We start from the raw sequence: 17,263 nt of genomic DNA on the forward strand, positions 1-17,263 counted from the left end.
AAAAAATCATGTAAAATTTTAAAGGGCAACCCCTTTAGATAAAGACCTTGCTTCCTATTTTAATGATAGATGTGATCAGAACTATTCATTTTTCTATCCACCAACAGATCCACCAACTGAATTTTCCATCCACCAACTGAACCTACAGAATCTACAAATCTACCAGTATTTATAAATCGCATACTCTCCCTTCATGACTGTTTAATATATGAAACACCTCTTTCCCTATTCAAGGCCAACCTTAGGAACTGGTTCGCATCTCTTCTTGCTATAAATTATTATCCTATGTGTCATCGTTTTTTTTCTCTAGCGGATATTATAAAACATCTTTTAAAAACATTCTCAACCCCACATTCACTACTAGATACCATCCCATTTTTCTGCTCTCCTAGACAACAAAACTTCCCAAAAGTTATCCTAAAAAATAAGTTATCTTACTTGCTTTCTCCATTTTGTCATCTCCTATCCTTTCCCCAACTAATATCCTCAAACATATATTTGGAGGGGGGGTTATCGCCTACTTATTTTCTGTGATTGTCTTTGTCAAGGTCACCTTTACTCATGCCAATTAAAAAAAAAATTTTTTTTTTAATGTTTATTTTTGACAGACAGAGAGACAGAGCATGAGCTGGGCAGGGGCAGAGAGAGGGAGACACAGAATCTGAAACAGGCTCCAGGCTCTGAGCTGTCAGTACAGAGACCAACGTGGGGCTCGAACTCGCAGACTGCGAGATCATGACCTGAGTTGAAGTCGGACGCTCAACTGACTGAGCCACCCAGACGCCCCTCAGGTCAATTTTAATGGTCATTTTTTAGTCCTCATCTTAACTGATCTCTCAGCATGTGACACAGATGCTCTCTCCCTCCTTCTATAAACACTTGCTATACTCCTTTAGTTTTCCTTCTATCTCACCAACTGTGACTTTTCAGTTTCCTTTGTTGGATCTTTCTCTTCTTCCCAAGCTCTAAATATTGTGGAGTTTCCCAAGGCTTAGTTCTTGGAATTTTTCTATCAATATCAAATCCCTAGGTGACTGCATTCAATCTTTTGGCTTTAAATATTATCTATGTAATAATGATTCTCCAATTTATCTCTAACTCAGCCTCTTCTAACTAGTATAGACCAGTAACTACTTGACATTTCTGCTTAGAGGTATAATAACCATTTCAGTTTATCCAAACAAAAATCCTGATTCCCTGACCCTTTACCTGCTCCCAAATCTACTTCTCTTTGTCTCCACCATTCACCTGATTGCTTGGACTAAAAATCTGAAAGTTATCCTTGAATGCTGTGCCTCCTCCTACCCCCACCCCTCATTTCTCTCCTGACATCCGATCTGTAAGGCATTCCTGTCAGTTGTATCTTCAAAATACATTCCAAATATGACATATTACTTCCTCTGTTGTCATCCTAGTCTATGCTTACCATCATTACTCTCCTATACTACAATTGCCTCCTAATCAATTTCCCACTTCCATTATCACACCCATCCCTTTCCCTTCCCCTAGTGTTTTCCTCAGAGCAGCCAGAGTGATGAAACCAAAGTGTAAATCCTTATCTGTCCAACTTTTAAAGCCTAGGCTTCTAATGACTATGACCTACTGTCTCTCATTAGGATGACCAAGAAAGCAGAAGTGGGAATTCACTTTGATTTAAATCTTTACTGAATTAAACAGGTTGGCTTTGTATGTCAACATCTTTTTTAAAACCTGGAATGTCCACAATAACTATGAGTCATAAACTTGATTCAGATATCCAGCCGAGTACAAAATTATGAAATACTTCATAGTATTCTTTGATTCTCAGGTTCAAGAAGTGAGATCTAAAAATCAGTGGCTCTTATACAACGCAGAACATTTTAACATACAACAAACAGAACTCTCATCCTATCCCACATCTGCCACTAGAATCAAGACTCTATCTCTTTTTAGAGTTTATTTATCTTGAGAGAAAGAGAGTGCACAAGCGAGGAAGGGGCAGAGGGAGAGGAACAGAGAGAATCCCAAGCAGGCTCCAAGCTGTCAGCACAGAACCTGACATGGGGCTTGAACTCACAAACTGTGAGATCATGATCTAAGTTGAAATAAAAAATCGGAGGCTTAACCAACTGAGCCACCTTTTCTCTTTTAAGAAAAGATCCACCAATACCCTCATGCTGGATTAAGTACCTATCTTCTATAACTTTGTGCTTCCTTCACTGTACTGTGTTTAAATATTTACTTGTTTGTATTCCCAGTTTTTGGATGATAGGAACTAAGTCTGATTCATCTCCAGTTCTTAATCAGGTAGTAAGTAACACATCTTAGGGACTAAAAAACCAAAGTTTACTGAATAAATTTAAAAAGTTATTTGGTGGGGGGTCCCTGGAGGGCTCAGGCAGTTAAGTGTCTGACTCTTGATCTCATGGTTCAATCTCATGGTCTGTGAGACCAAGCCCCACATCAGTCTTTGTGCTGATAGTGTGCAGCCTGCTTGGAATTCTCTCCCTCTCTCTCTGCCCCTCCCCATGCTGGCTCATTCTCCCTCTCTCAAAATAAATAAACATTTTTTAAAAAAATTTAAAAAAAAGTTATTTGGAATAATTTTCTCACTGTTTGCTCCTGGGGAAGAAGGCAGGGTGCCTCAGATACATGCTGAACTGGCAGCAGCTTCATTCTGAAATGCTGTGGCTGCCAAAGATGGAGAGATCTTTGGTGTTGATGAGGGAACAGGAATCCTGCACCTCAGTAGTGTGAGCAAGGAGAGATAGAAGCAACCTCACCAAACACAAACATCGTTTTGGCAAGCCATATTTGGCATGAGACCCTCTGTCTTAGAAAAACTACCTCAGGTACATTTACCAGGTCCTTAATTTCCAGCTGATCTCTTTGATTCAATGAACAGATATGTTCTGTCTGCTAAGGCAGCCAGCAGTATGCTGTATGCTATATGAAAGTACAAAAGAAATAGAGGATAACTTCTGCCCTTATGATGTAGGAAGAATCTTAAGACAGGAATGAAAATTAACAATATAAGCATATCCTTTCGGGGAGACTTAAGAGGTAAACAGTACAATATAATATAGATAGAGGTCTTTAGCAATTTAACTGAGGGAGTAATCTGAGTGGTTTGGAGGACTTTGAGAAGGGTTCTGGGAAAGGAAATAGAGATGGATTTTGAAGAAGAGGTAGGAAGAGAGGATACTAAAGTTTTTTATCCTAAGATTGATTTCCTTGGGGGAGGGGCAGTGTTTTACTCATTTCTGAAATTTCACCCTTTAGCACAAAGTGTTTAATAAATATTTAATCAAATAATTGAATTAATGAATAAATTAATGACAAAACAGCCTTTACTTTAGTGGAAGTCATAGCCAATTCAGTGATTTTTATGAAAACTATTTACCCAAAGGGTTTTTATTTACCCAAACCCAAATAAAAACTGAGAAAGGAACCTATGCCCATCCTCTGTTTCTCCACCATTTTCTCTGGAACACAGAAAGTGAATCCAGAACATGAAGCATCAGAAGTAGAAAAGGCCTTAGAGTCTCATTTAGTCCAAACTCCTACCTCAGAAATGGAGATAGCTAGAGAGGAGATAATCCATAATTATTAAAATTGTAGGAGGTACTATAGTGTATTAGAAAAAGGATGGATTTTAGACAACTGGGTCAAGTGTGAAACATTTAAAATATTAAAAACAATTCTGCACTTTACATAAATGTTTCCACACGTGATATTATAATAAAGCTAAGGCTTAGAAACTGAACTATTCTTTTGAACTTGGTGCCTGAGCTGATGAAAAAGGACAGTTAGAATCTAACATTCAAAATATAGACAATATAGATTTGTGGGTTACCTCCATTCAATGGCATTCTCTAGAGACTTGAAGGTTTTAGGACGACCACGTAAGAAATTCTGCATGCTATTAAGTGCATCCATGGCTGTACCTAGATGTTAAACAAATACTTTAACCACAGCACTTAACATATTCTAAGCATTTACATTTACTGGGCCAACTGTGTATATCTGCCCTCAATGATGGTAGAATTCAGTGATGTTTTGGGGAAAAAAGATGCAGCTTAAAAAAATTCAGAGATTGATGTGATAGCAAGCTTCGAAGATGGCCTCCAGTGATTTTTGCCTCTTGATATTCACTCCCTTGTGTAGTCTTCTCATACTGAAGAGGGGCTGACTTGTATAAGCAATCGTATGACTTCTGAGGCTGGGTCATAAAAGACATGGCAGCTTCTTTTTAACATTAAATATGATTATGGGACATACATACAATTGAAACATAAAGATATTTACAAAGAGTTTTCAATGACATGGGAAATGATCATATAATATAGGGTACGGGTGCAATGGGTGAAGGTGTCAAAAGGTACAAACTTCCAGTTATAAAATAAAAAAGTCTTCAGGATATAATGTACAGTATAGTGACTACAATTAATAATATATATTGTGTATTTGAAAGTTGCTAAGACAGTAGATCTTAAAAGTGCTCATCACAAGAAAAGTAATTTATTATGTGTGGTGATGGATGTTAACTACACATACTGTGGTGATCATTTCATAATATATACACATATTGAATCATTATGTCATACAACTGAAACTAATAAAATTTGTATGTCAATTAAAAAATACTCAGAATGCCTTTGCCACAAAGTAACATAAAAAACGATATAAAGACAGAGGGACATAGTTCAAGATGAGTAGAGATCAATAAATTAAAATAAGGTAATAATAATCTACCATGGATCTCTTATAAATCAAAGATTTTGATTTAGTCAGTACTAAGAAAACTTACCTTCTACAACATCGATCATACAGAGACCCAGGAGGCTTGGCACTAGGTTAGATGATGCTGTGTGGACTGCAATAGCTCCACCCATACTATGTCCAATCAGCATAATTGGAGGAGGGAGGTCCCCATACATGGCTTCAACCACATTGCCAACATCCCTGCAAAGAGAAGGAAACAAAGCTGGGAATGCTCTCTGACAACACTAAAAATCGTTTTCTTTCCTAATTCCTTTGTTTAGTCTGCAACTAACAGTGCTAAGACTGTAAAGGTCTACTGGGCCATCTTGAAAATATACCTATGTCAATCTCTTAGCATGCCCGCGCCCCCACCCCCCGTATCTATTCATGTAGCCACACATTTAGCTCTTCTGATAAACAGGACCAAGAACCCAAGTTTTCTGATTTTCATATACCTTTATTTTAAATGTAAGCTTGAAACTCTGGACAAATAATTTAAGTGCTCTATGCCTAAATTTCCCCAACTATAAAACAGAAAACAATTTTATTAAGCATTCTAACGTAGTAAAGTTTAGAGTCACAAGATCAATTGCAGCCCTACTTTATTTTTTATTATGTGGACTTGAATTAGTTATTTAATCTCTCAGGCAGTTATATCTATAAGATGAAGATAAGAATATGATTTACTAAATATATGTGTGTGTGTGTATATATACACATAATTTACTATTCGAGATTAACTGAAACAGTGAATGAAAACTACTTTGAAAAGTATAAATGCTATCCAAAGGTTAATTGTTACTTATAATTTGTCAAGTAAGTTGCTTGAAATATGAACATAAACGTAAATACAATGTTCTGAGAAACTAGAAAGATGTTCAGAGCTAATTTTTATTGACTTCTGTCTTAGTTTTTAATTGAGTGGATCGGTTAACAAAGTCAAACCTTAAAGCTCTGAAAATGAGAACTGAAATAGGAACTTGGGTTTAATTTGCATATAGGCCCTCTTTGCTACAGCAATAGGTAAGTATGGTATGTTTTCACAGACCACTGGCTCTACTGTCTTCTGGGAGTGGCTGAGTCAGTTAACTTCAAAAGACCGTTTTGTGTTGCTGGGTGTTATTATATACCTTAAGCACCCATACAGTGTTAGCCAAATAGAGCAGATGTGGATATAGGAAACAGAGCCTTTCGAATATGATCTCCAAAGTATTTAGAATGGAAAAAGTAAATGCTATGAATTAATCTTTTTGTTAAAGTTTATTTATTTATTTTGAGAGAGAGAGACACAGCATGAGTTGGGAAGGGGCAGAGACAGAAATCCCAAGCAGGCTCCACACCACCAGCACAGAGCCCAACATAGGGCTCAAACTCATGAAACTGTGAGATCGTGACCTGAGGAGAAGCCAAGAGTCATATGCCTAACTGACTGAACCACCCAGGTGCCCCTCAGAAGAAATTAATCTTAAAAATCTCATAAAACAGGCACCTGGGTGGCTCAGTCAGTTAAGCGTCCAACCTAGGCTCTGGTCATGATCTCTCAGTTCATGGTTCGAGCCCCGCATCAGGCTCCGTGCTGACAGCTCGGAGCCTGGAGCCTGCTTCAGATTCTGTGTCTCCCTCTCTCTCTGCCTTCCTCTGCTTGTACTCTGTGTCTCTCAAAAATGAATAAACATTAAAAAAAAATTTTTTTTAATCTCATAAAACAATTACAGATGTGAATAGGGTAGCTGTAGCACCTGCAGATAATCTGAATGGCATACAAGGAGGTCCCCAACTTTATCAGTGAAAAAAAATAGTTTAAAAATATTCCTTTGGAGTTAAAGTTAAAACTTTTGGTTGGTAACAACTATAATAAAATAAAAGGATGCTATAGAAGATTATCTAAGTCCAGGTCTCCCTAAAATAGTAACCTAGTTGCAGGGGTTCTGTGATGAAGGTGGACAAGGTCTGAAACAAATCAACTCCATACTGCATCTAAGCTTAGCAAAAGTGTATTTCATCCAGGTAAAAGGTGGTTACTGATCATCTACTACAAGGAGAGAAATTTATTCTTATTAAAGTTAGCCAAACTACCAAGATTAGTGCCTTGAGACATGTCCTGAAGTTCCAGAAAAATAAAACAAAGATGAAGAAGCAGATGTTATCTACAAAACTAGCTATAACTAGATATGCCACAATTTAGGAAGATGCTTTAAAAGGAGATTCTATCATACTTATCAATAATGGGTTCATTTCCTGAGAAGCAACAGACATAAAAGAAAAAGAGTATCAGAGCAACCTGAACCAATTCTTGGTTCTTCTAATTTCAGGGGAATTACATTTTATGTAGGGTTGAGATTCCAAAGTTGATACACAAGGGAAAAATCATCCTGTCAGTACTACTTGAAAATTACATTAATTGCCCATTAAATATACCCATTTTGAGATTTTTGTTAGAGTGACTGAATTCAGAAATCATATAAATGTTTTATTGCTTTGACTATTTCAACAATAATCTAACTTATTAGCTCTTCTGGTTCTTGGTAATCATCTTCAACTATGCTGGATGGTTTTAGTCATCTATTTTTTTTTTACCTTTCTTGCCAGTTATCAACTGGCAACTCTCAGCTCCAATTCATCCTTCCTTGCGTGTTCTCCAAAATTGGATCTGAGGCCTTTAAATATTTTTCCTTTCCAGCTGGCATAATGTTAAGCTTTATCAGTAGAGGGTGCAGGAGAGACACTGCAGAAAGGGTTTTGCTCCTAGTTCATGTAGCATGGTAAGCACTATATAGCACACACAGCTTCCCCAGTGCCCAAATCCTGCAGCACAGGTGGCTTCTCTGGCACACCATCCCCCCAGGCCCAATTTTTCCCTAGTCTTATTAAGATAAAATTGGTACATAAAAATGGCAAATAATTAATGTATATAATTTGGTAAGTTGGGATATATGTATACACTTGTGTTACCATCACTATGATTAAGGTAATAAACACTTCCAAAAGTTCCTTTGTGTGTGGGTGTGTTTGTGTGTTTGTGTGTGTGTGTGTGTGTGTGTGTGTGTGTGTGTGCACGAGATAAGAACACTTAACATGATATTTATCCTCCTAACAAACTTTTTAAGTACACGATTATGTCATTATTAAGTATAGGCACCATGTTATATAGCAGATCTTTGGAACCATTCCCAATATTTTTGTTGCAGAGTGCCTCTGGTGAGATACCTCCCTGTGAACAGCTTCCCCTGCACCCTAGAGGGCAGGTATCTGGCCAGTTCTGCCAAAGTGGCATCCAAATGACTTCTCTGTCTTTAGTAAGCCACAGTCATGCCCTCTACAACAGGGTCTAAATCTCAACCTCTTCCATTAGTGTTCTCTGTCAGCCCAAGGTGATAGTTCTCTGCTTCTTATATCTGCTATTCTTCCTTTTTCTTGAAAAGTATTCCAGCTTTACTGAGGTATAACTGATAAAATTATAATATATTTAAAGTGTACAATGTGATGATTTGATATATGAGTATATTGTGAAATGACTCCCACAATCAAGTTAATTAAACATATATTCTTCAGTGTTCTCTTTACTACTTTTTTTTTTTTTTTTTTTAAGAGAGCAGCATGAGAGCAGAGACAGAGGTGGGGAGAGAGAATCTTAAGCAGGCTCCATGCTCAGTGCAGAGCCAGATGCAGATGTGGAGCTTGATCCCACAACCCTAAGGTCATGACCTGAGCAGAAATCAAGAGTTGGATGCTCAACCAACTAAGCCACCCAGGCGCCCCTGTTCTCGTTATTTCTTATTAGCCAATTCTTCATTACTCCAATCCCCTATTATAGTTAATAAGTCTTTATACTAAACTTTCCCTGTTTAAATTACTGTGATTTTCTTTCCTGATTGTCTCAGACTGATACATTATTAGGCAATGTATCCTTCAGGTCCTCCCTCAATTAATTCTTCAAATTCCTATAGGACATCATCCAAGTCATCATAACCCTTTGGCAACCTGGCGACTTAGATGATGGATTTCACTTTTTTGTCAACAGTCAGGAAACCTTAAAAATTGTTCACGAATCTTTCAATAGGTATCACCAACATACTTGATTATCTTGGGCTTTATTGTTCTCATATTACAAAGGCATTAGGAACAACTGAGAGAACAGATTCTTAGCTCCCTTCTCATGGTTTCTTAGGCATATGGTCATTGAATGGAATGGTACCATATATTGTTATTTTTCTCTCTCTCTGCCAAGCACCATAGTTGAATGATCACACTGCTGGTCTATTAACTGTGTGACCTCATACAGTTATTAATTTAATCTGAGTTAGTATACTCATTGGGTAAAACAAGAAAAAAGGATAATATGTACACTACAGAATTAATAATATAGATAATTAAAATAAATAATTAAATAAATTATTTATTCTTAATAAGTGCTTAATTTACACTTAATAAAGTCTGGCAGATAGCACACAAACAGTATCTGCTATAACAATAAAACTATGACCACATGAGTTTCATTTCTGAAGTAACACAGTTTACTCTTGAACTAAAGTTGCTAAAGTAAGAAGGGACAAGATATTTTTGGCCGAAGTTGATCAAATATTTGAGAGACCATGTATTAAAGCCGGGTAGTTAGAAGAATCCTGTTTACAATATAGGTCAGTGGTTCCCAAACACCAGTCACAGGACTGGCTGCATTAGATTTCTTTACAGAGCTTTATCAAAATATAAATAAATGTCCAGATCCCCCTGGTAGAAGCACTAATTCAGTAGGTCTGGGATAAGGTCATATCATCTGTATTTCAATCACTTATTAGGTAAATCTGATGAGTGACCATGTTTGAGGCTACTGTACATACTATAGTCATCTTGTACTTTGAGGCCCAGGGTATCACTAATTCTTCCTTTTAAAAAATTTTTTTAGTGTGTTTTACTTTTGAGAGAGAGAGCAAGTGAGCACAAGCAGGGGAGGGGCAAAGAGAGAGGGAGACACAGAATTCAAAGGAGGCTCCAGGCCCTGAGCCGTCAGCACAGAGCCCAACACGGAGCTTGAACTCATGAACTGTGAGATCATGATCTGAATTGAAGTTGGACTCTCAACTGACTGAGCCATTCAGGTGCCCCTCATTAATTCTTCAATATCTTGTTCTTGTCTCTCTAGGAAGTTGGATAAAGAACGTGGGCAGGAAACCTTAAGAACATCTTACATGGCAGGGTCTTTTGTATACAACCCCCTTTTCAAGCATAAGTTCCCAATAGATATCCAGATTCTATTCAACTCTGTCAACAGACGAAAACTTTGCAAAAGACAACAGAAACTAAACTGTGCCTCAAAGAATTTTCAAGTGCTTTATGTGATGACATAATGCTGAATATATCAAGAAAGATGGAGGTTTCTTTCAGGATTAAATACTAAGGAGACACCAAATACAGGGGAAAAACAACAGAAATAAAATTTTATCTATGCTAATTATTGTACAACAGTCTCACTAGGAGAGTAAATAGTTACACTACTATTTATAATAGTAATGGAAGCTAGGTGATGTATAAACAATATTACATTACTTACTTTGCCATTGTTTCTGCAGACAGGTCTTCAGAATTCTTGACTTTTGTTTCACCTAAAAAGAAAATATTTAAAAAAATAAAATTCCCAAAAATACAAATTATAAAAGCAAGAGTATTCTCTTTTAAAAATCTCACTTTTGGGAATGAAATGCAGACTTTATGGTTGTGTATGATGGGCTCAGCAAGGATTTTCTATGTTAAAGATGCATCTTGATAATTGGGCACCCTAAGGAAGATGTAACTCCAGTAGCCTAGCAAAGATTTATTTACATTCCTTATACATCATCAGCATCAGAATTTGGTTACATTAAAGGACATTTTCATAGCTAAACAATAACATATATGTGTATTTATAAAATATCTTTTGTAAAAGCTGGAAACTAAGACTTCCCTCAAAGAGCCCAAATGGAATGGACCAGGTTATTCTGTGGCCATATTGAAACTTGCAATAGTTAACAGTATTCAAAGGGGTTGGCAAATTTATCAGAGTTAGTGACTAATTAAGTACATCACTCACCATGACCTCGCAGATCTAAAGCCACAATTCTACACTGAACCCTACTAATGATCGCCGCCTAGGAAGAAAAGAAAATCTGGTTTAGTAAACTTTCCCCATTACCAATGATAACTGTTGAACGAATACCTATCAGAATTCAAGAATCTCAAGATAATCAAAGGAAGACTTTCCTTTTTTTTTCTCATTTGAGTATAGTTGGTGTATAATGATACATTAGTTTTAGGTATATAACATAGTGATTTGACAAGTTTATACATTAACTTATGCTCACCAAATACAAGCACTATTACAGTATCACTGACTGTATGCTGTGCCTTTTATTTCTGTTACTTATTCATTCCATAGCTGGAAGCCTATATCTCCCCCTTCCCTATACCTATTTAGTCCATCCCTTGACCGCTTCCCCTCTCAAACCATCAGTTTGTTCTCTGTATTTATAGCTCTGACTCTGCTTTGTTTCTTCTTTTTCTTTTTAGATTCCACATACAAGTGAAATCATATGGTATTTGTCTTTCTCAGACTTATTTCACTTAGCATAATACCCTCTAGGTTTATCCATGTTGTTGTAAATGTCACAATCTCATTCTTTTTTATGGCTGTGTAATATTCCATTCTGTGTATATACATCTTCTTTAACCATTTGTCTAGCAACGGACACTGAGGTTGCTTCTATATGTTGGCTATTGTAAATGATGCTGCAATAAACACAAGGGTGCATATATCTTTTCAAATTAGTGTTGGGTAGTCCACTACCCAGTAGTGGAATTATTGGATCATATGGTATTCTTTTTTTTTTTTTTTTTTAATTTGAGAGAGTGAGAGAACACGAGCAGGGAGAGGGGCAGAGGGAAACGGGGTTGGGGGGGGGGTGAGAGAGGGAATCTTAAGCAGGCTCCACACTCAGTGCAAAGCCCAACATGGGACTTGATACCATGACCCTGAGATCATGACCTAAGCCAAATTGGAAATACAAAACTTTTCAATTTTAAGTAAAACTAAAAAACTGACGATTCTCTTCGTTTTTGTACATACTTTGGTTCTATCCCAACTTTTTTTTAAATTTTCTTTTTTTAAATTTACATCCAAGTTAGTTAGCATATAGTGTAACAATGATTTCAGGAGTAGATTCCTTAATGCCCCTTACCCATTTAGCCCATCGTGTCTCCCACAACCCCTCCAGTAACCCTCTGTTTGTTCTCCATATTTAGGAGTTTCTTCTGTTTTTCCCCCCTCCCTGTTTTTATATTATTTTTGTTTCCCTTCCCTTATGTTCATCTGTTGTGTGTCTTAAAGTCCTCATATGAGTGAAGTCATATGATATTTGTCTTTCTCTAATTTCGCTTAGCATAAAACCCTCTAGTTGCATCCACGTAGTTGCAAATGGCAAGATTTCATTCTTTTTGATTGCTGAGTAATACTCCACACATCTTCTTTATCCATTCATCTATCAATGGACATTTGGGCTGTTTCCATACTTTGGCTATTGTTGATAGTGCTGCTGTAAACATTGGGGTGCATGTGTCCCTTCGAAACAGCACACCTGTATCCCTTGGATAAATACCTAGTAGTGCAATTGCTGAGTCGTAGGGTAGTTCTTTTTTCAATTTTTTGAGGAACTCCGTACTGTTTTCCAGAGTGGCTGCACCAGTTTGCATTCCCACCAGCAGTGCAAAAGAGATCCTCCTTGTCCGCATCCTCACCAATATCTGTTGTTGCCTGAGTTGTTAATGTTAGCCATTCTGACAGGTGTGAGGTGGTATCTCATTGTGGTTTTGATTTGTATTTCCCTGATGCTGAGGGATGTTGAGCATTTTTCATGTGTCGGTTGGCCATCTAGATGTCTTCTTCAGAGAAGTGTCTATTCATGTCTTTTGCCCATTTCTTGACTGGATTATTTGTTTTTTGGGTGTTGAGTTTGGTAAATTCTTTATAAATTTTTGATACTCGCCCTTCATCTGATATGTCATTTGCAAATATCTTCTCCCATTCTGTCGGTTGCCTTTTAGTTTTGCTGATTGTTTCCTTCCTGTGCAGAAGCTTTTTATCTTGATGAGGTCTCAATAGTTCATTTTTGCTTTTGTTTCCCTTGCCTCCAGAGACATTGAGTAAGACAGAGACAGAGAGTTGAGTAAGAAGTTGCTGCGGCCAATATCAAAGAAGTTTTTTTTAATATATTAAATATAATTTATTGTCAAATTGGTTTCCAAACAACACACAGTGCTCATCCCAACAGGTGCCCTCCTCAATGCCCATCACCCACTTTCCCCTCTCCCCCACCTCCCATCAACCCTCAGTTTGTTCTCAGTATTTAAGAGTCTCTTATGGTTTGCCTCCCTCCCTTTCTGTAACCTTTTTTCCCCCCTTCCCCTCCCCCATGGTCTTCTGTTAAGTTTCTCAGGATCCACATAGGAGTGAAAACATATGGTATCTGTCTTTCTCTGTATGATTTATTTCACTTATCATAATACTCTCCAGTTCCATCCATGTTGCTACAAATGGCCAGATTTCATTCGTTCTCATTGCCAAGTAGTATTCCATTGTATATATAAACCACCTCTTTTTTTTTTTTTTTTTAATTTTTTTTTCAACGTTTATTTATTTTTGGGACAGAGAGAGACAGAGCATGAACGGGGGAGGGGCAGAGAGAGAGGGAGACACAGAATCGGAAACAGGCTCCAGGCTCTGAGCCATCAGCCCAGAGCCCAACGCGGGGCTCGAACTCACAGACCGCGAGATCGTGACCTGGCTGAAGTCGGACGCTTAACCGACTGCGCCACCCAGGCGCCCCTAAACCACCTCTTGTTTATCCATTTGTCAGTTGATGGACATTTAGGCTCTTTCCATAATTTGGCTATTGTTGAAAGTGCTGCTATAAACACTGGGGTACAAGTGCCCCTAATGCATCAGCACTCCTGTATTCCTTGGGTAAATTCCTAGCAGTGCTATTGCTGGGTCATAGGGTAGATCTATTTTTAATTTTTTGAGGAACCTCCACACTGTTTTCCAGAGCGGCTGTACCAGTTTGCATTCCCACCAACAGTGCAAGAGGGTTCCCGTTTCTCCACATCCTCGCCAGCATCTATAGTCTCCTGATTTGTTCATTTTGGCCACTCTGACTGGCATGAGGTGGTATCTCAGTGTGGTTTTGATTTTTATTTCCCTGATGAGGAGTGACGTTGAGCATCTTTGCATGTGCCTGTTGGGTCATCTGGATGTCTTCTTTAGAAAAGTGTCTATTTATGTTTTCTGCCCATTTCTTCACTGGATTATTTGTTTTTCAGGTGTGGAGTTTGGTGAGTTCTTTATAGATTTTGGATACTAGCCTTTTATCAGATATGTCATTTACAAATATCTTTTCCCATTCCATCAGTTGCCTTTTAGTTTTGTTGATTGTTTCCTTTGCAGTGCAGAAGCTTTTTATCTTGATGAGGTCTCAATAGTTAATTTTTGCTTTTAATTCCCTTGCCCTTGGAGATGTGTCGAGTAAGAAATTGCTGTGGCTGAGGTCAGAGAGGTTTTTTTCCTGCTTTCTCCTCTAGGGTTTTGATGATTTCCTGTCTCACATTCAGGTCCTTCATCCATTTTGAGTTTATTTTTATGCATGGCGTAAAAAAGCGGTCTAGTTTCATTCTTCCACATGTCGCTGTCCAGTTTTCCCAGCACTACTTGCTGAAGAGACTGTCTTTATTCCATTGGATATTCTTTCCTGCTTTGTCAAAGATTAGTTGGCTATATGCTTGTAGGTCCATTTCTGGGTTCTCTATTCTGTTCCATTGATCTGAGTGTCTGTTTTTGTGCCATCTATCCCGACTTTAAAATATGGCTCTCTTCACCTAAATCCCTCTTTAAGTCCTAACTCTTCCTCACTTTTCATGAAACACAGAGTAAACACCTCAGAACGATGAACCTCTGAGTTCTACTATTACCTATGATTCTCATCCATATTCGTTGGCTATCTTTTCCCTACTCTAGAAGGAAAATTCTCTAGATAAGGACCATGAGTAAGTATGCATCTTGGCTCAGGATATCACACAAATGTGACATTTAGATCATGAAATAACCCTGAAAGCAGTACAAATCATGAAATCTACCAAATATTCACTTAAGATAGATACAACATGGGGTGCCTGGGTGGCTCAGTCGGTTAGGCATCTAACTTCAGCTCAGGTCATGATCTCTCAGTTCACAAGTTCGAGCCGATGTTGGGCTCTGTGCTGACAGCTCAGAGCCCAGAGCCTGCTTCAGATTCTGTATCTCCCCCTCTTCCTGCCCCTTCCCTTCTCACACTCTGTCTCTGTCTTCTCCCAGAATAAATAAACATCGAGAAAAATAAAAAAAAAAAGATAGATACAGTAGTATACACAACCTTGTACCACAGTTAAATAAAAATATATTGAAAAAAAATCATATCATGAGGAGGTACAATTTTTGAAGTTTAAACAAACCTGGAATAATTGGAGAGCTTCTTCCTCAAATAAACTAGATTCTTTGACAATACATCATAACTAGTGTTAGTAAATGTCATCAACATTTTTTACCTTTTGGGAATATAATGGGTCTAGCCTAACCCTCACATTTTATAAGTGAGGAAACTGAGGCCAAGAGAAAGGAAATTATTTGCTCAGGGTCATAAAACAGGTTAGTAGTAAAAACAGAACTAGAATCAAGGTAAGTTACAAATATAACAGTCAATGTATAACACAAAACAAGTCAAATTTCTTAAGTCACCTTCCCCTTCATTTTATTTCTAAGTGATTACATATATCATCTTGAATACAGATTCATTATAAAAGTGTTGAAAATATAAAAAAGTAGGAAGAAAGAGAGGAGATAAATCTCTTTGATGTAGCCCTTTGTCATCTTGGTAAAGATGGCTTTTTTTTCTTCAGATTTATTGAGATATTACTGACATATTACATGTAAGTTTAAGTTGTACGATGTGATGATTTGATAAATGTGTATACTGCAAAATGATTATCACAATAAGGTTAGTTAAGATTTCTATCCCCCCATATGATTACCATTTACTCTTATGTGTGGTGAGAACATTTAAGATAGACTCTCTTAACTTTCAAGTATATAATAGAGAATAAGCAATTAACAGTATATACATACCACACAGTATGTAATGTAGTACATTAGATCCCGAGAACTTAATCTTATAGACAAGAGCTTATACCCTTTGACAAATATCTCCCAATTTCCCCCACCTTGCAGCCCTTGACAACTAATATTAATATCTATTACTATAAATTTGACTTTTTTAGATTCTGCATACAAGTAAGAACATGAAGTATTATTAGTCTTTCTCTTATTTCACCTAGCATAATATAAAGCCTTCAAGGTTCTCCATCTTGTTACAAAAGGCAGGATTTCCTTCTTTTTTATGGCTGAATAATATTCGTGTGTATCAGTTTCTTTATCTATTTATGTTGAATGTTTAGGTTGTTTCCATATCTTGCTTATTGTCAGTAATACTACAAACATGGGGTACACATACCTCTCTGAAAGTGTTTTTTTCATTTCCTGTGGATATACATCCAGAAGTGGGATTGCTGGCTCACATGGTAATTCTATTTTTAATGTTTTGAGGAATTCTATACTGTTTTCCATAGTGACTGTACCAATTCATATTCCCACCAACAGTGCACAAGTGTTCCCTTTTGTCTACAGCCTTGCCAACGCTTGTCTCTTGTCTTTTTGATAACAGCCATTCCAACAGTTGTGAGGTGGTATCTCATTGTGGTTTTGATTTGTATTTTCCTGATTAGTGATGCTGAACATATTTTCATGTACCTGTTGGCCATTTGCACGTCTTCTTTGGAAATATGTCTATTCTTTTGCCCATTTTTGTTTAAAAAAATTTTTTTTAATGTTTATTTTTGAGTAACAGAGAGAGAGAGAGCATGAGCAGGGGAAGGGCAGAGAGAGAGGGAGACACAGAATGTGAAGCAGGCTCTAGGCTCAGAGCTGTCAGCACACAGTCCCCAGTGCGGCTTGAACTCATGGGCCGTAAGTTTAACTTACCTAGCCAAAGTTGAACGTTTAACCAACTAATCCACCCAGGCGCTCCAGTCTTTTGCCCATTTTTCAACTGGATTTTTTTTTTTTTTTTTTTTTTTGCTATTGCGTTGTATGGATTCCTTACACATTTTGGATATTAACCACTTATCACATAGATGGTTTGCAAATATTTTCTCCCATTCCATAGGCTGCCTTTTCATTTTGATGATAGTTTGATGTAGTCCCACTTGTTTCTTTATGCTTTTGTTGCTTGTACTTTTAGTGTTATACCCAAAAAATCATTGTCAAGACCAATGTCTAGGGGTTTTTTTCCTTATATATTCTTTTAGTAGTTTTACAGGTTCAGGTCTCACATTTAAATCTTGAATTCATTTCAAGTTAATTTTTGTGAGTGATGTGAGACAGAGGTCCAATTTCATTTTGTATGTGGTT

General features: G+C 37.3%; 1 protein-coding gene across 4 annotated transcripts in view; it reads right to left on the reverse strand.

The window, feature by feature from the left end:
- Window positions 1-17,263, reverse strand: part of PPME1 (protein phosphatase methylesterase 1) — an 88,796-nt gene that overhangs the window by 23,140 nt on the left and 48,393 nt on the right. For all 4 annotated transcript variants that reach the window (XM_045484063.1, XM_045484066.1, XM_045484067.1 and 1 more), the window contains 4 exons: window positions 10,808-10,865; window positions 10,292-10,343; window positions 4,790-4,944; window positions 3,836-3,926 (listed from right to left, as the gene is read on the reverse strand). In XM_045484063.1, coding sequence (XP_045340019.1) covers window positions 3,836-3,926; window positions 4,790-4,944; window positions 10,292-10,343; window positions 10,808-10,865 — 356 coding nt within the window. The remainder of the gene's footprint in view (window positions 1-3,835; window positions 3,927-4,789; window positions 4,945-10,291; window positions 10,344-10,807; window positions 10,866-17,263) is intronic.

The sequence above is a fragment of the Leopardus geoffroyi genome, chromosome D1 (genome assembly GCF_018350155.1).
Source record: "Leopardus geoffroyi isolate Oge1 chromosome D1, O.geoffroyi_Oge1_pat1.0, whole genome shotgun sequence".
Classification (NCBI taxonomy): domain Eukaryota; kingdom Metazoa; phylum Chordata; class Mammalia; order Carnivora; family Felidae; genus Leopardus; species Leopardus geoffroyi.